General features: G+C 48.2%; 1 protein-coding gene across 2 annotated transcripts in view; it reads left to right on the plus strand.

The window, feature by feature from the left end:
• The window catches only part of SHQ1 (SHQ1, H/ACA ribonucleoprotein assembly factor), an 82,174-nt gene that overhangs the window by 24,468 nt on the left and 34,454 nt on the right, over positions 1–23,252 (plus strand). For both annotated transcript variants that reach the window (XM_073569698.1, XM_073569699.1), the window contains exons 3-9: positions 3,466–3,530; positions 4,081–4,203; positions 7,138–7,286; positions 8,100–8,212; positions 13,815–13,927; positions 14,719–14,873; positions 16,916–16,969. In XM_073569698.1, the coding sequence (XP_073425799.1) occupies positions 3,466–3,530; positions 4,081–4,203; positions 7,138–7,286; positions 8,100–8,212; positions 13,815–13,927; positions 14,719–14,873; positions 16,916–16,969 (772 nt within the window). The remainder of the gene's footprint in view (positions 1–3,465; positions 3,531–4,080; positions 4,204–7,137; positions 7,287–8,099; positions 8,213–13,814; positions 13,928–14,718; positions 14,874–16,915; positions 16,970–23,252) is intronic.

Below are 23,252 nucleotides of genomic sequence, written 5' to 3' on the forward strand. Positions count from 1 at the left end.
CAAATACATTCATAGCAGCAAGGCCGAAATCCGCAATCTTAGCGTGTCCATCACTGTCCAGAAGAATGTTGTTTGGTTTTATATCACTTAAAAAAAGAAAGAGAAATAGTTCTGTGAGTCAGACATAGATCAGCTGTAGTGCTTGGGTTGCTGTGGGGGCTTCACAGGACCACTCACTATACACTAGGTGGCAGAGTCACTAATCCTATCTTGTGTTGACATATACCAGGCTTTCTGAAAACGCACCAAATTCATCACAGTGGCTGTGTGACTCAGGAGCATCTTCAGAGACTTTTGTCTGATCTTACACCACTATTGTTTTCATTACTTAGAGCCAATCATTATCACAAAAATCTGGTTAGAATTTAGTTGCACGTTGTGACATTGTAAGCCACATGGATTCCCATCAAACTATTCCCATCTCCATAAAAGCCTTGTCCCCTCTTCAAGTGAGCCCCAAAAAGTGTCTAAAACTTTTGATAAATGTGGAACACGTCATGTTCACCAGAATATTGGCACAAATAACACCACAATTCTGGCACATTTAACTATTTCCCATAGTAAATCTTTCCCTATGTATAAAACAAGAAATTACTTATTACCAGTGAATAATCCCACGACCGTGGAGAAACTCTATTCCACTCAAGATTTCTGCTGCAAGGAACCTAATAAGGAAGAAAAAATCCTATCAGCATTAATTGTTCTACGGAACTACTAATAACTATGAGGGGAGACAGCGGCTACAGATATCACAGAGCGGCTGCTCTCTTACCTGGTCGTGCAGACATCCAGGGGGGCTCTGGAACGGATAAATGCAGACAACTCGCCACCACCCAGATATTCCATGGCATAAAATGCATAGTCCTGTGCGAGAGAAAGGGAGAAGATGGTAAATAATGCAGATTTTATCCATCCTGATAACATTTACTATGGTTCTGGGACCTATACTGTATGCTCAGAAGACATGTCTCTGTGTCTGCACACACTGGAGAGGTGTCCAGGGTGAAAACGAAGTCAAACTCCTCTACTGATTGCCGTCAGTAATGGCGCCCAGGGCATACAGGCACACAGAGCATGCAGCAGGTCTCTTCATTTACACAGGCAAAGATTGAATTTGCAATCAAATGGAAGCAAGTGGACATGATGGGGAGAAAGGAGAGAATATCTAGAAGGTGAGGAGTCCCTTACCGCTGTCTGGAAGGTGCCATAGGCATGTGTGAAGAATCTGCTGTCTTCAGTGATTTCCAGGATATCTCTCTCTGTGCGGAGGTTGTCTTTATCATTTTCCAACAATGTCCTCTTCTTGACTATCTTGACCGCCAGCTGAAGTCCGCTGGGTTGATGTGTCGCCAGCATCACCTTGCCGTAAGCGCCTTCTCCGAGCTTCCTGGTAAAGATGAAATTCTCCAGGGAAAGACAGGCAGTCACTTGCTCTGAAGGGCTGGTGGTCTGAGCACCGACTTCACCTAGAACAGAAAACAGATATAAGAACCAACAATTAATCTTACAGTCACACTCACATATAACACTACAATAACTTGGCAATTTTTTAAAATCTATCATGAAGTTTGAACCATGATGAACCTGGTTACCACCATGTTGTGGCTGGAGAGCCCCAAGTATAGAAGGTGGAGAGCTCTGATGTACGCGATAAAATTATGTCATTAGATTACATTTTGTAAAATAAATAAACACTGTATATAAATCATGGATGTGGCCTGTGATTAAATGACTATAGACTTTACCTTCTGGAGCTTGATCGATGGATTTGTCACTCTCACGTCTTCTCTTTGTGGTGGTCTCAGTGTCAGATGTCCTCTTTCTCTTAAGTTGTTCTCTACAACTTTGATTTTCAGCTCCCTCATGATGGATGTGAGAGCTCCTGGTTTTAGCTGATCCGCTAAACCTTATTTCAGAGGTAACATCCTTTGCACTCTCAGATTCCACCATTCTTCCTCTCTTATTTGGGGTTTCATCTCCTTTCTCAGGAGATGTGTTCCCTCTTTTCTTCCCCTTTTTAAGGGTCTTTTTCTCTGGAGAATGTCCAGAAGATGATGTACAGGGATCATCTGTCTTCTCAACAGGTACGTCCTGTACAATGTCCTGAGAAGTTTCTCCTCTCTGGGAAAAATTCTCTTTCATGCATCTCTTTTTAGCATTCCTCTTATTCTTTTCACCACGCTTCCTTTTTCGTCCCATGATAAGTTAATATCAATAATAACGAATTTGCTAAGTGTGCAGTAGTCGTCTTCACTCTCCAGCAGTTGAAGGTAAAGTGAGAAAAGTGGCATCGGAATCCTTAACCTAACACACCTAGTATTGTGACATCATCACCATCGTGACATAATCGCCATTGTGACATCATTAGTCAGACTCGCCAACAGTTGAAGGTAAAGTAAGAAAAGTGGCATCGGAATCCTTAACCTAACAGACACCTAGTATTGTGACATCATCACCATTGTGACATCATCAGTCAGAGTGTAAGCAATGATGTCATCTGCTGCTGCAGCACTAGGTTTAATCATATGTCCTAGTACAAGAAAAGTTTAGTTTTTCATAGTAACATACTTAGCATATTTTAATATCCTACTGAAGGACCCTAAATGTTTTGCATCTAATTTAAAAAGCTGTGAACACCTAGGAAAAAAGCAAGAACTGATGCAGCATCAAATACAAAGATTAATAAACAAATAAATATATAAATGTTTCTTTATTCAATATGCAAAATTGCTGGACGTGATCTCATTAAAATAATATATGAAGAAAAACATTAAAATAACAATCGGAGACTCAGGTCTCCAAAGTACCAAAAATATTAGACAGGTGTTTTTTATGTTATGGCTGATGGGTGCAAATCTGCTGTGATGCACATGAATGAAAATAGGAACAAATCCTTATATTTCACATTGTGCCCCCACCGCCTCCATCCCACAGCCCTGTGTTGTGTAGAGGCCAGAGTGACTTTTCATGTACATACAACAGTGTATAAAGTCTCCACATTCTCCAGTGGATTTTATTCTATATAAAAAAGAGAAAGAAGCCAGCGCTGCCTATGGTCACAACACAATACATTGATATCTAACTGTATTTCAAAATGAGACATTTAGCAAACAATTGATCAATTCTTTGAGCCGCCACGCCAAGGCGTTCTCATATGGGGGGGTCCTACTCTACGTTTTTTATATTCGCTGTGCCATTACAGTCTCCTAAATGTATTAAAAGCAAGACCACATAAAATACAAATTGTATCTGAAGCGTTTCTGAATCACTCCCATGGCGCCAGAAAGGACAAGTGCAGATAAAGGTTGACCGGGTCATAGACTTTTCAGGTCCAACCTCCACACTGCCAAACCAGCACCACAGATGATGGGTGAAACGGGCCCAGACACACAGGTGCGCCATCCAACAGAGCCTGAGCCGTCTGCTGGTCTCTCTATAGGCTTCATGGTTTTCTTCTCTCTTTAGATTAACGCTTCCTGGACGGATAGTGGAAGATGGGCGGCAGAAAGCCACGTACAATGCAGATGATGGTAAGAATTTATCACGCGCTTCATATATGCTTTTTAGCGGCCTCCGGAATTTTTTTTTTTTTTATTTTTTTTAATTCTTTGTGGGTTTTCATTTATTCACACATTTATTGGAAAAGCACGAAAAAAAATGCACAAAGGATGTGGGAAAAAAAATGCTACAAATGCAAACCACCGCACTGCTTGCTGTGCATCTGATATTTAAACGGTGACTTGTGGAACGGTGGTGGTCTGGCCGCTCGGACCCCCACTCAACCCAAGAGTTTAGGTCTGAAATGCCCCATTGGAATGGATTCATGGTTGTGTACAGTTCTCCGGCAGGCCCATAGAGAATTAGCAGAGTAGTGGGAATTTCAGTGCCCTATTCTCGGGCACAAAAAAAATATATATTTTTTTTTTGGGAATACATCTTGTCTATGGTTGTACTGCCATATACAACCGAAAATTGGGGGGGGTGGTCTTTCTTTTGTATTTTTTTTTTGCGCAATTCAGGCTTATACGTCTTATACTTTTCTTCACCGCTCACCTCTGCGATTTGTGCCGCTTTTCTTAGGCGTTTTCACTCTCCATGTGCCTAAAGAGACCCCAGGACAGGAATTTAAGGGCCTGAATCTGCTGACTTCTCTGTTAGCACCTAAAGGGGCGAGGACGTGTAAACCCTTGATTGAAGAAATAGGTGAGTGCTTCCCTTTAGTTATGTCTCCAGTGTAAATCTGACCATGCTGATTCCCCCCATCCGCCATCTCTCCCAACGCCGCCCCATGCACAGGAATACTCAGCTGAATGTACAAGTGTGAGATTGGAGAACTCTACTGCCAAAAGGATCGGGTGGTGGAAGTTAAATTTCCGGATCCTTGCTGCCCCTCAACCCATCATCTGTCGGAGGAGAGTTGGGAGACCCCCTCCACCCACACACACACTCGGCTGTCGGCTATTTTTTTTACCCATACGGTGAGAGTTGGCCAATATATAGGGCACCGCTTATCTCTCCCTGTTGTCAGAAGTTTATTCTGTGCCAACCACTGACTTATTGACATGTGACACCATCTCTGGAGGAGTTATACCAAAGTGTGGGCAAGTAGCTTCACACCTCAGCCGCTGCAGATCTTCTTTATCACAAATGACACACTCTGATTGATCAGTGGATGATGTGAACGTCTCCTTGATCCCTCTAGAAAAGAGGATCTGCAGCAGCCGATGCGGCTATTAGGAAGAATTTTGAGTCCCTACTGTAAATGAGAGACTATGAAAGTGTCGATCATTGATAGTCTGACTGTTGTGGTACCCTGTCTGGATGGAGCGGAGGTCATACCTGGACACCTCCTCTCCATATATTCTCTAAGGGGCTACCAGGAAAAAAAAAGCCTTGTACATCGCTCCCATAGAGGAGTCATTTAGAGGAGGTCAACATTCTCTGGATTGTTGGGGGACCCCCAGCGATCAGTCAGTTGGCGGGGGAACGAGGGAGGTGATAGGATAGTAAACGAGCCCTGCAGTGTGGTGCTGGGATTCTTGCTGTGAGAGTGGCAGGTGGAGCTGCTGGGAACGACCAGATATAGATGGGGTGTCAGTAAACTGTCCAGCTGCTCCCGGGTCCTCCTGGATACAGTTTCTCTGTGACTCGGGACTCTGATATTTTACAGGTTTTGCAGATAAACAATGTAATTCACGTCCCGGGATCAATATTCGCTCTCCTGGCGCTCTGCAGTTTTCTGCCCAGAGTGCTCGTATGATGTCCCCGCGCGAGGGGAACATGTCCCGCAGGAGTAGTTGAGGTGCACGGAGCATACAGAGCTGCTCGGCTCGCTTCTCCAGAGGCTCCGTCGTCTGCGCTCCGCTGTCTGACACCGGGAATAGTTAAGGATGGAGACGGCTATTGACTGCAAACTGGCATTAAGCCCTGGGGAAATGCACGGCTTCCGTGGGACGGAGGGACGTGCGCTGGTGAAAGCTTAACTAGGAAAGGAGAGTCCACCTCTGGGAGACCTTTAAAGCGGATTTATGCAGGAGCTGCTCTGTGAGGAAGTAATACAGAAATGAATGATCCCACTGTGATCAGATCACTGCCGATTGCATTGCTGTTTCCTTCAGTGTTTGCAGCAGTGCCACCATGTGGTTGAGAAAGGGTATAGCAGGATGGTTTGTGTATGTCTTCTGCAGCCGTCCAGCGTGTTCTCTGCATCCAATTTAATGACTGTTCATATAATGCAAGGGCAGCTGTAGCCCACCAGGACAGAAGACGCCCCAATACAGATCTACTAACCGAAGACCACCAGGGAAGCTAATATTAACCCCTCTATTACCCTACTCCATCAGGAAATGCCAATATTAACCCCTACATAACCCTAGTCTACTTGGGAAGCCAGCATTACCCGTGTATAGTCGTAGTCCACCAGGGAAGCCCCCCATTACCCTAATTCTGCAGAAAAGCAGGCGTTAAATGCCCTATCCCACCTGCTATATTACCCTGGTCCTCCTAGAAGCCAGTATTAACCCTTGTACTGCACTAGCCCACCAGGGAATCCAGAATAAGCCCCTCCAATACTACCCTCGTCCACCAGAGCAGCCAGGATTAACCCCTCTACTAACCTCGTCCACCAGAGCAGCCAGGATTAACCCCTACATAACCCTAGTCTACTAGGGAAGCCAACATTACCCGTGTATAGTCGTAGTCCACCAGGGAAGCCCCCCCATTACCCTAATTCTGCAGAAAAGCAGGCGTTAACTGCCCTATCCCACCTGCTATTACCCTGGTCCTCCCAGAAGCCAGTATTAACCCTTGTACTGCACTAGCCCACCAGGGAATCCAGAATAAGCCCCTCCAATACTACCCTCGTCCACCAGAGCACCCAGGATTAACCCCTCTACTACCCTCGTCCACCAGAGCAGCCAGGATTAACCCCTTTATTTCCCTCATCCACCAGAGCAACTAGGATTAATCCCTCTACTACTCTAGTCCACCACAGCAGCCAGGATTAACCCCTCGACTACTCTAGTCCACCATGGAAGTATTAATGAAACCCTCCACAACCCTAGTCGAACAGGGAAACCAGTGTTGAACCCTCCACTACCCTAATCCAGCAGGAAAGCAGGCATTAACCCCACTACTACCCTCGTCCACCAGGTAAACCAGAATGAACCCCTGCACTACCCTTGTCCACTATAGTAGCATTCATTAAATCCTCCACTTCCCCAGTGGCATATCATTAGGCCATGAATATTACATCGGCGGGGGTCCAGTTCTTGGATCACTCATCTGTATGAAGGGGCTGTTGCACCCGTGCGAGTGTTGCAGCCCCTTGAATGCTCCTCTCCGCTCACGGGCTGGTTTGTTCCCTCTAGTGCCACTCTCTTCTTAGCGGTGAGGCCAACATCCTGCATCGCCGCTAAGTACGATCCTGCCTGTGAGTCTGCTTTAACTTGCACAAGCTCCACGGCTTTTTCATACTGTGAATAACAATTGATCGATTTAATTCAAACCATCGATTTTTAAATAAAAGGGATCATCCCATTAATTCTGCATTGTCCGCATCATTGGAAACTAAGAACAGTTTTATCAAGAGTTGTATTACTAATTTTTTACTTGTTGTCAATCACTTTTCTATTTCAGGTTCTGCAAGTGAAGCCCCTGAAGAGGAGGAGGAGTTTGATTGGCAGATAGAGCAGACCCCCTTTGAAGAACCGTCCAGCGATGGCCTCCTCTCACATTGTGGCTATGGTTTCGGGAACCTGCGTGCCGGCGTGTTCGGGAGACTTCAGGTGTGTGGTGTGATGCCCCTGAGGCACAGAGGGGATATACGGGCAGCGTGCGGCGATGCCGTCCTTATCTGCTGGTCTATATCCACATTACCACATATTGCTGCTGTCTTACTAATTGCTGATGCCTATCTCCTAGCATCGACTTCCTCCCCTCGGGGACGTTCAGGCTCCGCCTGTCATTTCCAGCGCGTCTTAATATTTTATTCCAATATCGCCCCACCTCTTGTCAGAGCGAAAGCTTTTGCTGACTAACTTTCTAGTATAAGTTGCGTCTCCATTTTCAGTACCTCCTCTTGCAGTCAGTGAATGGACCTTCTTGTTTGCATCCAAAAGCTGAAAATTTTTGCAATTGTTTTGTTAGTTGTTTCTAACCATGACCCGTGCAAGTGTGGCACCCGTGTCATGGTTAGAAACAACTAACAATAAATGGGCACATTGTAATACCACTCTTCAACAGCAGTGGCCACTGTAGGAGAAATGTGCTGCTGCTGTCGCTTTCTGCACTGATCACAGCTGATCGCCTGAAGGTCTTTGGTTAGAGAAAGAGTTGTCCGCATTGGAAATACCTCTTTAAGGTATAATAAGATCCCCTAATACAGAAGTACAGGGCTTGTTACGGTAAGTGGCACATCATTACATCAAGCGGCCTCTATGATAGCATGTTATAGTCTGTGTGTTTATAACCTTGATGTCTGCTCTGACCGTCACACTGGAGACGCTTGTGCTCTTCTCTTCATCGCTGCGCACATGATCATCCATCCCCTTGAAGCCTTTGTGTTCGGCCCCCAGATGACACACTGCTCTCTATTACAGGAGGAATTGAATGATGTTATTGACTTACGAGATCCAGACGTCACCCCGGCCTCAGAACGCACGCATCGGCGTCTGGCAGCCGAAAAGGCCAAGTTTGACCCCGATCATTACCTGTAAGTGCCTTTTAATGTCTGCGAGGCAGCATAGTCCCCAGTAGGATTGACATCACTTTAGGTTTGATCCTGTAAGATCTGGCGCCTGTGTATCTTTTTTTTTTTTTTCTTTTTTTATTCTCTATTTGCTTTGATGCGTTTCTTCTAGCTGAAGGAGTGTCAGTGTCAGATCATATCTTGGAAATGCACCGTGTAGACGGCAGCCCCCTAGTGGGGTGTAAGAGTAAAGCCCCCGTTACACACTGCGATATCGCTAGCAATATCGCTGTAAAGTCACCGATTTTGTGACGTTGCAGCGATATTGCTAGCGATATCGCTGTGTCTGATACTTACCTCCGACCGGCTCCCCCGCTGGTTATCGCTGATCGCGCGAGAAGCTCCTGGACCATTCCTCGTCGGCCACTTCCTGCTGGGCTTCCTGTGGAGCCGGGCGGGAGGACGCAGGATCGCCGCGTCTGACAGGTAAGTAGCGATCCCCGACCACTGCTATGTTGCTGGTGAGATCTGCCTGTGTGACAGCTCACTAGCGACCACCTAGCGATGTACCAGCGATCCTGACTGCGTCATATCACTAGTTGGGATCGCTGGTGCATCGCTAGGTGTAACGGTACCCTAACCGTGCTAAGTACTGCTGCTATTAAATGGTCCCCTCCCATATCTCTAGGATATTCTGTAACATTCAGGGTGACCTCTGGGGCTTCTGCCGATCACAAGAACGAAGCGGCCAAAGTTTCTGAGGAATCTGTGCCGGAGTTTCATCACGTCGTTGGCACCGTGACCGCTTCATTAATTGAGTGAAACAAAAAATAAATAAATAAGCATACGATCAGTTTACTCATTTAGCTGTCACCCGCTGCTCGATTTCATGTCATTCACTTTCATTCACTCTTTCAGTAGCTTACTCATGCTTTATTCACCTCATTTATTCTCATTCATTATTTTTTATTTTACTGGTTTGCCTTCATTAATTCACTAATTCATCTTCGTTCAGTCATTTGCAAACATGCTCTTTACTTTATGCACAGTCATTTATTCAATAACTTTATTCAATAACTTGTTCTCCTTAAATGTGATCTCATTTCTTTTTATCATTTTTATTTTTTCCTTTTTAATGCTTTCATTCACTCATATTTTCTCAGTTGTTTACAGTCAGTTGCCTTATCACTCATTCACGTGTTAATCTTCAAATTCATTAGTTTCCTTATTATTTGATCCCCTCTCTCTCCGCCCTCATACTGCCTACACTCTCCGCCTGTTGCCGCGCTCGTTTTCTCCGCCTGTCGTCGCGCTCGATTCCTCCTCCTGTCGCCGCGCTCATTTCCTCACCCCTGTCCCCCACCTCTCGCCTCCCTCGTCTCCTCACCCCCTGTCCTCCACCTCTCGCCTCCCTCGTCTCCTGACTCCCTGTCCCCCACCTCTCGCCACCCTCGTAGTTGCCCTCGTCTCCTCACCCCCTGTCCCCCACCTCTCGCCGCCCCCGTTTCCTCCCCCTCTCGCCGCCCTCGCTTCCTCCCCCTCTCGCCGCCCTCGCTTCCTCCCCCTCTCGCCGCCCTCGCTTCCTCCCCCTCTCGCCGCCCTCGCTTCCTCCCCCTCTCGCCGCCCTCGTTTCCTCCCCCTCTCGCCGCCCTCGTTTCCTCCCCCTCTCGCCGCCCTCGTTTCCTCCCCCTCTCGCCGCCCTCGTTTCCTCCCCCTCTCGCCGCCCTCGTTTCCTCCCCCTCTCGCCGCCCTCGTTTCCTCCCCCTCTCGCCGCCCTCGTTTCCTCCCCCTCTCGCCGCCCTCGTTTCCTCCCCCTCTCGCCGCCCTCGTTTCCTCCCCCTCTCGCCGCCCTCGTTTCCTCCCCCTCTCGCCGCCCTCGTTTCCTCCCCCTCTCGCCGCCCTCGTTTCCGCCTCAACCCCCCCCTCTCGCCGCCCTCGATTCCTCCTCAACCTCCCCCTCTCGCCGCCCTTGTTTCCTCCTCAACCTCCCCCTCTCGCCGCCCTCGATTCTGCCTCAACCTCCCCCTCTCGCCGCCCTCGTTTCCTCCTCAACCTCCCCCTCTCACCGCCCTCGTCTCCTCACCCCCTGTCCCCCACCTATCGCCGCCCTCGTCCCCTCACCCCCTGTCCCCCACCTCTCGCTGCTAGTCTTTTAATTTCCTCTTTCCATTCTTTGCTTCCTTTCTTTTCTTGTCCATTTTCTCGCGACTTTTCCTGTCTCCCTCATTTATTCGTTCCCTTGTTTTCATTACTTTACTCTTCTTTTCTCATTTTCCTATTTGTCGGCGGCTCGGTCCCTCCTCCGGGTGTCTGCTCATTCTTTCTTTTCTGTTCATACATGGTTATTTATTCGTTCCCTTGTTCTCCCCGCGGTCCTCATCTCCTCTTCCCTCCCGCATATTGTGTGCAGCGCTGTAGTTGCTGCCCCTGGTCCTCCTCCTCGCCTCCCATCTTTTCAGCTTTTATCTCCCTGATCCTGGTCCTCTCCTTCCACAGTCCCCAGTGTCACTATGGCTACAGCGCTCCGTCCTGTCATCTAAAGCCGGGGAACCGTGTTCCTCTAAGCTGCGCCTCCATCCCGACGCCCCAGAGGGAGCGCTGCCCATCGATCACATCCTGGGCTCCGGCCCAGCTCCGCGATCCTGCACAAGCCCGCCCGGGTCAGGCTAATCTGCCTGATGAACACCAGAGGAATTCTCTGCAGTTGCCGCTGACATCATTCATTCATCCGTCAGCCCGGAGCCAGCTGGCCGCTCTCCTGCCACCGCTTGTTTTTCTATTTTTGTTGCAATGATGCTTATCTATTAAGGGGAGGGGAGATTTAAAGGCAGTGCGCCCCAACGCCAATCACAATATAGGGTCTTATGCGTATCGCCAAGCCGTGACCTCCCTGAACCACGGTTTCTGCTTTCCTGCAGGTGACGCTCCAATTTAATGACTTGATTAGGAATTTGCTCAACCAGAAATTCCCAAATTCAGTTTCCACCTGTGAAGATCTCATGGGTGACATCACAATGATGACAGCCTCTAACCTCTAGACATGCAGCGGCAGAAATATCGGGCGGAAAAAAAAAAAGTAAAAACTGTTTTCACCCTCGAGTCCTTCACCATTTGCAGATGTGGCTGCACGGCGCACTGAGCCATATGGGTCTTCTAGATCAGCTCCACTGTAAGTAGAGCTCAAGGTCCAGAGATTCAGGCCGCTGGGTATCCCTCCAACTCCCATGCAGATTGTATACATTTAGAATAGCTCCACCCTCGTCTACAGGTCGTGTCCGGTATTGCAGCCCTGTCCTATTTATTTGAGTAGTGCAATATCAGATGCCGCCTGTGGGTAGTAGAGGCGCTGTTTCTGCAGTCCGGAGGTCTAAATGCACCATTCGCTGATCCAGTTATAAATTCAGTCTCAAGGTTTGTTAATAGAAGCAAAACTCTTCTCCAGGAAGCAAATAATCACGATCCGCTGCCTCCCCCCCCCCCAACCCTGCCGAATCGATTCTCCGGACCTGTGACGGATTCTCATTCCAGGACTCGCTGTCAGTCATTTTTATAGCTGTCTGGAGCGGCGGCGGGTAGCAGCAATCTGAGAAAAGGCCCGGTGTCAGATGGCACGGCTAATGAAAGGGGGTCTGCACCTGGGAAAGGACTGGTAGTAACGGAGCTGGCGGCTCTGCAGCCGCGGCGGGTGCAAGACCGGGAGCAATTCACCTCTGTACCTCGTCTTTAACTCTTTCCTGCTGCTTGGATTTGTGACCATGTTACTGTTCAGAAACACTTCACATTTAGGGCTCATACTCATCTGCGAGAAAAAAAAAGGTCTGATTTCTGGACAGAAAAAACGGACGAGTGCCATGCGATTTATGTGCGTTTTTAAATGGAACATCCGTATGACATGCGATTTTAACACAAGCTTTTACATACAGCAGTTCTCTATCCTTTCCACATCGTTTTGGAACAAAATATTTATATATATATATATATATATATATATATATATATATATATATATATATATATCGGTGACAAATACAATTAGTATAGTGTGTGCGCAAAATTTTGGACATGTATTAATAAAAGATTATTTCACGGAAAAAAATGGCGTGGGGTCCCCCTATAATTAATAGCCAGCAATAGCTATGCAGACGGATGAGAGCTGATATTTATAGCCTAGGAAGGGGCCATGGATAGTTCCCTCCTGGCTACAAACACCAGCTCTCAGCCTGCCCTGTAGTGGTGGCATATGGGGTAATATTTGGGGTGTTGATGTCACGCCCCGAGATTAGTAATGAAGATACGTCAATTAGACGCCCCCATTACTATCCCCATATAGTCAAATAGTAAATAAAACACAGACACCTATTAAAAAATCCTTTATTTGAAATAAACACACAGACTCCTTCATTGTTCTTAATTAAACCATACTTACAGCTTCTACTAATTCCCCAAAGCCCTCGTTCTTGTGTAATAAACATAAAATAATAAACCAACAATATACCATACCTGTCCGTCATTCTGTCCCACGCCGGAATCCATATCTGGGGAATATACAGTTTGCAACCAGGACGGTGCCAAGATGCGACCGTCCCGGTTGCAAACTATTGGTGAATGAATGAGATGCTGCCAGCGCAGACTCATTGACTAGCGGTGACGTCACTGATGCTGCGCTCCCTCACAGCCTGAACTGCGATGAACTCTTGAGCGTGGGAAAATGGCAGTTGATTTTCCCACGCTCCAGAGTTCAGCACAGGTCAGGTTGTGAGGGAGCGCAGCATCAGTGACATCACCGCTATTCACTGAAGCTGGTCTCGCAGCTGGGCTGAACTGCTGTGACCTCATCTCTGGCATTCTCCCACGGTCCTGAGGTCACAGAAGTTCAGGCCGGCTGTGAGAACAGCTTCAGTGAGTAGCGGTGATGTCACTGATGCTGCGCTCCCTCACAGTTTGACCTGCGCTGAACTCGTGAGTTCCTTTTTAAAAGTTAGCTCAACTTTTAAAATAGTTTTGATTTGTTACGGCCCTGCTTTAGTAGTTTTTAATGTCGGGGGCTCTGGGTCTTGGAGTCCCCACCAAGTAACAGGCTGATGTCCTCCACTAGTCAGACTTTGCAGTGAGCCTATATACGGCCTTACTGGCGAATCAGTGGTCTACGGGCTCAACAGGGAGTCTATGGGTCTGTATACCGCTCACATAAACACCTCTTCTGCCCCTTAGTTTGAGCTATCATTGGGGGCGTCGGGACGGGGACACCATCAATCAAAACTATTAAACAGTGGCTAACGCTTATAAGAACTTTTAGCCCTGATTTTAGCAAGCCGCTCACACCAGGTGTTAATTGGCTTTGTTTAAGATTTCACAAAATTCTAAGAGTTCCAAAAACCTTTTTAGCTTTTGGCGTCCTTACTCCAGATTCAAGTTATCTGCAAAAACTTATTGGAAACTGGGCAGAGCTCAACTGGAATTGAGTCACGATTGAGTCGCTCATCACTGTTGCCTTTTAAGACTTTTTTGGCAGCAGGAGACTGAAACTTTTGTTTGTATTAGTGATTTTCGTGATTTGGGGATGAGGTGCAAGTACTCTACTATGTATCCGAGCAGTAACGAGTAGTTCTTTTTTCCTCTTCCCCAGAGCGGACCTCTTTGAGGACGACGCCGTTCAGCACCTGCTGAAGTTTAAACCGTGGTGGGTGCAGATAGCGAAAGAAGCCAGCGGCACATCACCAGGCAGCCAGGACCCCAGAGGTGAGACCATCGCTTTATGGGAAGACATAGTAATATAACCTCCTTCCAGTCGTGTTCAGGACATATTGTGATCTCAGGAAACTGCAAGGAACAGTGATCTCAGAGAACAGCTGCTCCATGATAAGAATGACTGATTACAGCCGGCGAGAGATGGCCGTGATGCTGTAATCATTGGAGAAGCATGTCATCTGTAGAGGTGGCCGGAGACAGAAACGCACCCCCTTCAATTTCTAGGGGGAAAACCAATATCTTATTTCAGCAAATCTTAATCTGTGGGAACTGATGGATGGTAATCCAATGCCGGAGGAAGTAAAAAGTCCTCCAGACAAAAATCATGCCGCTTGGATTCTCTAGCACATCCTGCTGACGTGGGAGCAGGCCACAAGGCGCGCTGGTGCCCGTAAGCAGATCGCGAGGTGCGCCGGTGCCCGTGAGCAGGTCTCGAGGTGCGCCGGTGCCCGTGAGCAGGTCTCTATGTGCGCCGGTGCCAGTGAGCAGGCGTCGAGGTGTGCCGGTGCCCGTGAGCAAGCGTTGAGGCGCGCCGGTGCCCGTGAGCAGGCGTCGAGGTGCGCCGGTGCCTGTGAGCAGGCGTCGAGGCGCGCCGGTGCCAGAGAGCAGGTCTCGAAGCGTGCTGATGCCCGTGAGCAGACCTGGAGGTGCATCAGTGCCCGTGAGGAGACCTGGAGGCGCATCGGTGCTCGTGAGGAGGCCTGGAGGCGCATCGGTGCCCGGGAGCTGCCCACGAGGCGACTGATTGACTGGACTTTTTTTCTAATGTTTTTTTCCACCAGTAATATTTACAGAAAACGAGAAAGAGCGGCTGCGAAAATTTACAAACAAGTCTTATCTACTGGAGAAGAAAGCCGAGCATCTCGCGTACCTGGGCCTGATCGATCTGCTCCTGGCTTACTGCTATGAGGTCCGCGTTACCGAAGGAGAGAGAAATGTAAGTGGATTTTTATTTTTTTCTTCTTCCCTCTCTCTCTGGCTCAGTCTTCTGTCTGGAGAATACTCCTGCCAAGAGGATTCTGCTGTAATAGTCTTCTATTGTGAGCCTCACGCCTCCTCTCCTGACAGGCGAGGCACGCAGACAACGAGCCAGGAATAATCTGACAGGTGAAAAATGAGTCCCACTCGTTCAGAGGATAAGGCTGAAGGCTGCTGTTAGAAGTATTTGGCAGTAGATTTAGCAGGTAGCGAGGAGCGCTCTCCGCCCATTCTGGCATCACCGCCTGCCTTCTGAATTGCCCGGCGGCACGTAGCGGAAAATATCTCCCAGCAAAACTGCATCGCGTATAATGTATATTGATGTTTTCTATCGGCTCTGTACATCATGTACTGGCGGCGGGCAGAGACTATGTTTTCTGCAGGATAAGTTAAAGGAAATGCACATTTTGCTTAGTCTATAGTTTCCTCTATCAGTCCATAAAAATTGTATATATTCTACAGAAAAAGAGGAATTGCTGCAAACATACATTACTTACCCTAAGTTACACTTTAGAGCTGCGCATGCTTTTCTGCTGATACAGACATAGTATACATACATTGCATTACTGATCCTGAGTTACATCCTGTATTATACTCCAGAGCTGCACTCACTATTCTGCTGATGCAGTCACTGTGTCCATACATTACATTACTGATCCTGAGTTACTTCCTGTATTATACTCCAGAGCTGCACTCACTATTCTGCTGGTGCAGTCACTGTGTACATACATTACTGATCCTGAGTTACTTCCTGTATTATACTCCAGAGCTGCACTCACAATTCTGCTGGTGCTGACACTGTGTACATACATTACATTACTGATCCTGAGTTACATCCTGTATTATACTCCAGAGCTGCACTCACTATTCTGCTGGTGCAGTCACTGTGTACATACATTACATTACTGATCCTGAGTTACACCCTGTATTATACCCCAGAGCTGCACTCACTATTCTGCTGGTGCAGTCACTGTGTACATACATTACATTACTGATCCTGAGTTACATCCTGTATTATACCCCAGAGCTGCACTCACTATTCTGCTGGTGCAGTCACTGTGTACATACATTACATTACTGATCCTGAGTTACATCCTGTATTATACCCCAGAGCTGCACTCACTATTCTGCTGGTGCAGTCACTGTGTACATACATTACATTACTGATCCTGAGTTACACCCTGTATTATACCCCAGAGCTGCACTCACTATTCTGCTGGTGCAGTCACTGTGTACATACATTACATTACTGATCCTGAGTTACATCCTGTATTATACTCCAGAGCTGCACTCACTATTCTGCTGGTGCAGTCACTGTGTACATACATTACATTACTGATCCTGAGTTACACCCTGTATTATACCCCAGAGCTGCACTCACTATTCTGCTGGTGCAGTCACTGTGTACATACATTACATTACTGATCCTGAGTTACATCCTGTATTATACCCCAGAGCTGCACTCACTATTCTGCTGGTGCAGTCACTGTGTACATACATTACTGATCCTGAGCTACATCCTGTATTATACTCCAGAGCTGCACTCACTATTCTGCTGGTGCAGTCACTGTGCACATACATTACATTACTGATCCTGAGTTACATCCTGTATTATACTCCAGAGCTGCACTCACTATTCTGCTGGTGCAGTCACTGTGTACATACATTACATTACTGATCCTGAGCTACATCCTGTATTATACTCCAGAGCTGCACTCACTATTCTGCTGGTGCAGTCACTGTGCACATACATTACATTACTGATCCTGAGTTACATCCTGTATTATACTCCAGAGCTGCACTCACTATTCTGCTGGTGCAGTCACTGTGTACATACATTACATTACTTACAGAATACAGACTGCAAATGGAAAAAAAGTCAGTAACCACTGGTTTAGGACATGGTGATATAAGACTCTAAATCAGGGAATTGTTATTTAAGCAGTTTCTTGTTCACCTGATATGAGCTTCTTCTATGTCTCTGCTATTTCTGTGACGCAGGTGGAGTCTGCATGGACCGTACGGAAGCTGAGTGGGACCCTCTCTTGGTTCGAGGTGAGTCTCACACCAATTGTGCAAACGTCACACCAAATGCGGAATAAAGGTTTTCACCCTCCAAAAGGAGGTAAAAATCCCCAAAATCTACCCTGGCCTCCATTGCCATGACCCTAGTGTGGCCATTTGCATCTGCACCCCTCCAGGTATTTTTATGGATTCATCGGACTTTATCATTTACCCAAATCCTAGGAATCCAGGAATACTCCAGACCTGGGTCCCCCCCTAATAATAGACGCTTTCCACCGCTTTTCCACAGCATTGTAAAAGGGCATGGAAGGGGTTAAAGCGAATATGTGACGGACGTATAATCTTGGCATGCGGAGGCTGAGCCGCTTGAAAGACTTCCAGTAATAATAATATCGCGTTTCGGCAATAGGAAAGACGTGTGACCACAGGCGCTGCGTCTGCTGCCGGCTGCCGAAATATCAACATGTCCGTGTCAGATCCAGGTCTGGGTTGTTTTATTTTTGTGCTTTAGTTGGCGGCAAAAAAAACTGTTGATGCAAAAACTCAGCGTTCCCAGATCTCCTGCGACCGGAGGTCCTGCATGATTTTAATTGGGAGGACTCGCTGCTTATGTGTCAGTCAGGAACATTGGAGGACACCACAACACGACCAGTATGGCCACCATTGTGGCTTCCACCCAGCTTTCTCAGCCCCTTATTATGGCAGGTCACAATCGGGCCACTCACTTCTGCAACTTGCTCACTTGCTGTATCAGTCCGGTGGATGTGTGCAGGGGCTGCCATGGCGGCCCGACGCAGGGGGTGGTGCCCTGGTTCGCTAGCCGAAACCACATGGATCAAGGATCATCCCACCGAACAACCGCTCTCCTTTCACTGTGGGCAAAATAGCATGGCAATTACTGAACCACAGGCAAATAACACATAGGACAGTCCCAGCAACATACCAAGATGGTGCACATTACAGAGTCTCACTCTTCCACTGACTTGCCGGGATAAGAGCAGCTGTGACTTCAGAGCTTCCAGGGCTGAGGTTTCGTGCCAATGTGTTAGGGAGAGCGACCTACAAATCCACCCAGGGATTGAAAACGCCTGTAGTGAAAGACTAGGTGAGTGTGTGAAGGACCTGTGATGAGGTCATAGCCATGTGATCCGGTGGGCGTGGCTACGGACCATATAAGGTGGCCAGGGTAGGTCACATGAGTGAATGCAGGGACCTGGTTGGTTGGTTTTGGAAGGTCCCGTCTGAGAGAGATGGGGGCTGCCTTCTGACAGCAAGTGAACGCTGTGTGTAATGGCTGCACGTGCCTGGTAATTCCCTGGAGGGAATGGACGTCTGCAGCATGGAGAAGGAACCATGAGTGAACCCTGACGGGTGAGATAACTGAGGCTGAAGAGCCTGTGTATGCATAACCTGTGTGACCACAGGGATTACAGAGCTGAACTCTGTCATGGACGCTATGCTGAATCTATGAACTTTGTTACTGCTGTGGGTTTATGATGCCTGAATAAACCGCATGGACTATGATTGTTTTATGGAAAACCCGTGCCAGATCTCGTTTTGTGGCTGCTAAGCGAGTATCCCCTACTTGTATGACAGCGCTACCTTACAATTGGTGGAGAATGCTGTGGGCAGTGTTGTAGCCTTGTTGCTAGGAGCAACGGATGAGGACTGCAAAATTCGGTTGCTAAGGGCAACGGTTTCCAAAAGCACCTGGGGCATTGCTGGCAACGCTGAGCCAGGAGGGCTGATGGTTGTGAAAGCCGTGTGATATACTGACAGCAGGTCAGTGGAAGAGACTTATAGGACACCCCTGCGGTAGAGGGGTCCGAGAGCCTGCGCGGCCAGCAGGTGACGGTCGTGAAAGCCGTGTTGTACTGACTGCACATCCAGTTGGAAGAATGTCTCAAGTGGGGTACCACAGGGCTCTGTCCTGGGCCCTGTATTGTTCAACATCTTTATCAACGATTTAGATGAAGGAATTGAGGGTAAACTGATTAAATTTGCTGATGACACAAAGGTAGGAGGGATAGCTAATACTAGAGAAGAGAGAGAGAGGATTCAAAAAGATTTAAATAAACTGGAGAAGTGGGCAGCAACTAACAGAATGGTTTTTAACAGGGAGAAATGCAAAGTACTACATCTGGGCAATAAAAATGAAAAAAGCATATATAGAATGGGAGGAATAGGGCTAAGTGACAGCACATGTGAAAAAGACTTGGGTATACTAATAGATCACAGACTGAATATGAGTCAACAGTGTGATGCAGCAGCAAAAAAGGCAAATGCAATTCTAGGATGTATTAACAGAAGCATACAGTCTAGATCACGTGAAGTCATTATTTCCCTCTACTCCTCTTTGGTCAGACCTCATCTGGAATATTGTGTCCAGTTTTGGGCACCACATTTTAAAAAAGACATCAACAAACTGGAGCAAGTTCAGAAAAGAGCGACCAGAATGGTGACCGGTCTGCAAACCCTGTCTTATGAGGAAAGGTTGCAGGATTTGGGAATGTTTAGTTTGCAAAAGAGAAGACTGAGAGGAGACTTAATAGCTGTCTACAAATATCTAAAGGGCTGTCACATTGTAGAAGGATCAACTTTATTCTCATTTGCACAAGGAAAGACTAGAAGCAATGGGATGAAACTGAATGGGAAGAGACACAGATTAGATATTAGAAAAAACTTTTTGACAGAGTGATCAATGAGTGGAACAGGCTGCCACGAGAAGTGGTGAGTTCTCCTTCAATGGAAGTCTTCAAACAGAGGCTGGACAGACATCTGACTGGGATGATTTAGCGAATCCTGCTTTGAGCAGGGGGTTGGACCAGATGGCCCAGGAGGTCCCTTCCAACTCTACGATTCTATGATTCTATGACTGGGGTCAGTGAGAAAGAGACTGGTGATTGCTGTAGGGTGCCTCTGTGGAGAAGAGGTATCCGAGGACCTGTGTGGCAGACACAGGTAATGGACAGGTGTTCATGTTGTACTGACCTAGGTCAGTGGGAAAGACTGTATCAGGAGGGTTCAGTGAGCAAGTTCCTGGAGGGTCAGTGTTGGGAGATTCTAGGAGAAGAATCGGATTCCTAGAGCATGTGGTATGACCTTGGACCTGGTGAGGCGTGAGTGTTGGGCAGTTTCAGGAGGAGATGGATGTCCTGAAGAGCACCCGCTGTGGCTGGTGTGTTGGGAGACCCTGGGAGGAGGGTCGGCTCCCTGAATAGCACCCACTGCGCCCTGTGTGTTGGATGGTCTCAGGCGGAGACGGAACTTCCTGAGTAGCACACACACAGGACACGTGAGTTTTGTGTGGTGTGGTTTTTTTTCTCTTTTCTCAACTCAGCTGCGGTGGCTCAGTGGGAGTCAAGAAGGTGACAAGCGGCTTGCTGTAACTCGGCGGGATTACGAAGGGGTCAAGCGGCTTTCTGTAACTCGGCGGGGTTACGAAGGGGTTAAGCGGCTTGCTGTAACTCGGCGGGGTTACGAAGATGACGCCAGCAGCTGTGTGAACGGCAGCCAGTGGTGTCGGTGATCGGTAACAGCAGGAGCTGTGGTGGTGCCAGCAAGGACTTGTGTGGTATTGTAAGAGACATAAACTGTGTTGTGTGAACTGCGGTCTAAGGAGACCGGTAAAACAGACATGGGGAAGTCCCGAAAGGGGGTGGAGTCCCAAATCGGGGTGGTAGCCCAAATAGGGGTGGAGTCCCAGAGGGAGGTGGTAACCCAAAAAGAGGTGGAGTCCCAGAGGGGGGCGGTGGCCCAAATTGGGATGGTGGTCCAGAAAGGGGCCGAGTTTTCAAAAGGGGCAGCACTGGGTACCTCAGTGGACATGTCTGGGGAACCACTGTGTGTATGACTTTTTCTGAGTGCGGCATGTATTTTCCAGATAACGACGGGCCACAGGTGTGTACCGTGATGCTGCATCGGGAAGGAGTCTCTGGTAGGCTGGATTCAAAGAGTCAGGTGACTCTGACAGGAACTCTCATTTTATCTCTGACCGAGAAAAACATCAAGGTTCGCTGGTCACGGTGAACTATGCTATAGACAGATTAATGTTTGAGGGGACCAAAGGTGGTGAGTGCCAAGGGGGCGGGATACCACGTGTCTTAGTGTATGCCTTGCAGACGGGCCAGGACTTTGTTTTGTTTGATGACGTATGGTCGGACGATGGAGACGTTTTGACTGTGGGGCCAGCAGACACTGAGACGGTGACGCCTCCTAAAGTGGACAGGTCAGAGGTAGAACTGACAGGAAGAAGGGGTACGTTTGCCCAACGGACGAACCTGATGTCTCGTGACAGGACTGACGGTGACCTGTTTGATAAGACGGCTGAAGTATTCACACGATTAGTGTGTAACTGGAGGGATGACTCGGCAGGTCGGGGTAACTCAGACTCTGGGGGTGACTGTGGCTTGGAGAGAGAAAGGGAGCACAGTATAGAAGAGCTAGAGAAAGAAGTCTCTGAGCTCAAAGGTCACCTGTCAACGTGGCAAAACGTGAGCAAGACCCGTAGGAAAGAGATGGAAGAACTCAGAGGAGTAGTAAAAGGTCTTCTGCGGGAGTAGATCTTGGACGAAGATGTACAGCGGCCGGGTCCAACTGGTGGTGGAACGGAGCTGCCGGTGCCCGTCTTGGCAGAGGGTTGTGAAGAGATGAAATCTCGTGAAGTTGGTGAACAAAGAGCTGAAGAAGACAGTCATCCGGTTGGGTCAACTGTAGTAAGGGAAGTGTCCGTGGTAAAGCCATAGCCTTCTGTCCAGGAAGAGAGCGAGACCACGACCTTCAAATCTGTGATCGAGGTACCTGAAGACATGCGAGAAGTCTGTGCTGAGGAAGGAGTGCATGAGGCTTTCAAAGAGGCAGTCAAGGCGTGTAAGGTGCACTGGGCACCTGAGACTCGGGAGTTGGTAATATCAGCCAGGGAAGATACAGCAAACCGGGTAGCTGTCCTGAAAGAGATGCATTTGCAATGTCTCCACGCCAAACAGCTGGTCAGGTGGAGTAATATGAAAGCTGCTCGACACCTAGAGTTAGCAAGGGAGGCTATGGATCGGCTGGGTTTGCGGAAAGATGTAGTTCCGGTACCCAAAGGTCTGATTGGGAGAATCATTGGAAGATTCGGGAAAGATAATGCAAGACCTTGTAAATATCTCCGGTGTGGTGAGGGTGAGTATCCCTCCTGATGATTAAGACCAGGTATCCAGTGAAGAGGGTAGGATCCCCATCATGGTGGTTGGCTCCGTGGAAAGCCTGAGAAACTTTCGGATGCTATTGGAGTATCGAGTGGGGAACCTGCAAGAGATTGAGCAGTTGAGGCTGGACCGTCGGCGGATCAATAAAGAGATACGGAACACCAGGTGGCAGCCGCCTTCAACCCAAGATGTAAGGACCCGAAGGGTTTCTCCAAGTAGTGACATGGCAGGTGGCCGAAGAATGTCAGCAAATGGCAGTTCGACGGGCCGTATGAGGCTGAGAGACCTTAGTTCCTGTGAGACGCTGAATGGGTCAGACTCAGGCCAGACAGTAGGCTCGATTAAGACTTATGACCGCACCAACCGGGAGAGCCGGTCAGTGAGAGAAAGGAGTGTGGTGACTAAACAGTGTCTGATGACGCAGACAGACTGTGACTGGAGGGCCAAAGATCAGGGCCAATATTCTGACCGCTGGGCGCGGGGGAGGCTTAACGTAGAGATGAGGCCGGATGACAGACGGAGACTGTTTTCTCGACCTGTGGGGCAAGGTGTAATGAGTGCCCGGTCTTGAGATCCTGGGGTAATGTTGTGTGTTCAACCCCACAAGTTTGAACATAGGGGGGAGGTATGTGGTGTAGTGACCACTGTGTCCGCTAGGGGGCGCTGTGTGGGTGTCCCAGGACAGGCGTATAAGCATTTCCAGTGTCCTGATAGGAGTAGGATGCTGAATGGTCGTATTGTATCTCAAGGTGGGTGGCCTTGAGATGAAGACTTGTGTATGTGTTGATCAGCAGTGATACTGCTGAGGTTTCGTGCCAATGTGTTAGGGAGAGCTACCTACAAATCCACCCAGGGGTGTATCTGAAAACACCTGTAGTAAAAGACTAGGTGAGTGTGTGAAAGGACCTGTGATGAGGTCATAGCCATATGACCCGGTGGGCGTGGCTACGGACCATATAAGGTGGCCAGGGTAGGTCACATGAGTGAATGCAAGGACCTGGTTGGTCCGTTTTGGAAGGTCCCATCTGAGAGAGATGGGGCTGCCTTCTGACAGCAAGTGAATGCTGTGTGTAATGGCTGCATGTGCCTGGTAATTCCCTGGAGGGAATGGACGTCTGCAGCAT

The sequence above is a fragment of the Dendrobates tinctorius genome, unplaced genomic scaffold (assembly GCF_039654945.1).
Source record: "Dendrobates tinctorius isolate UK_male_01 unplaced genomic scaffold, ASM3965494v1 ptg000027l, whole genome shotgun sequence".
Classification (NCBI taxonomy): domain Eukaryota; kingdom Metazoa; phylum Chordata; class Amphibia; order Anura; family Dendrobatidae; genus Dendrobates; species Dendrobates tinctorius.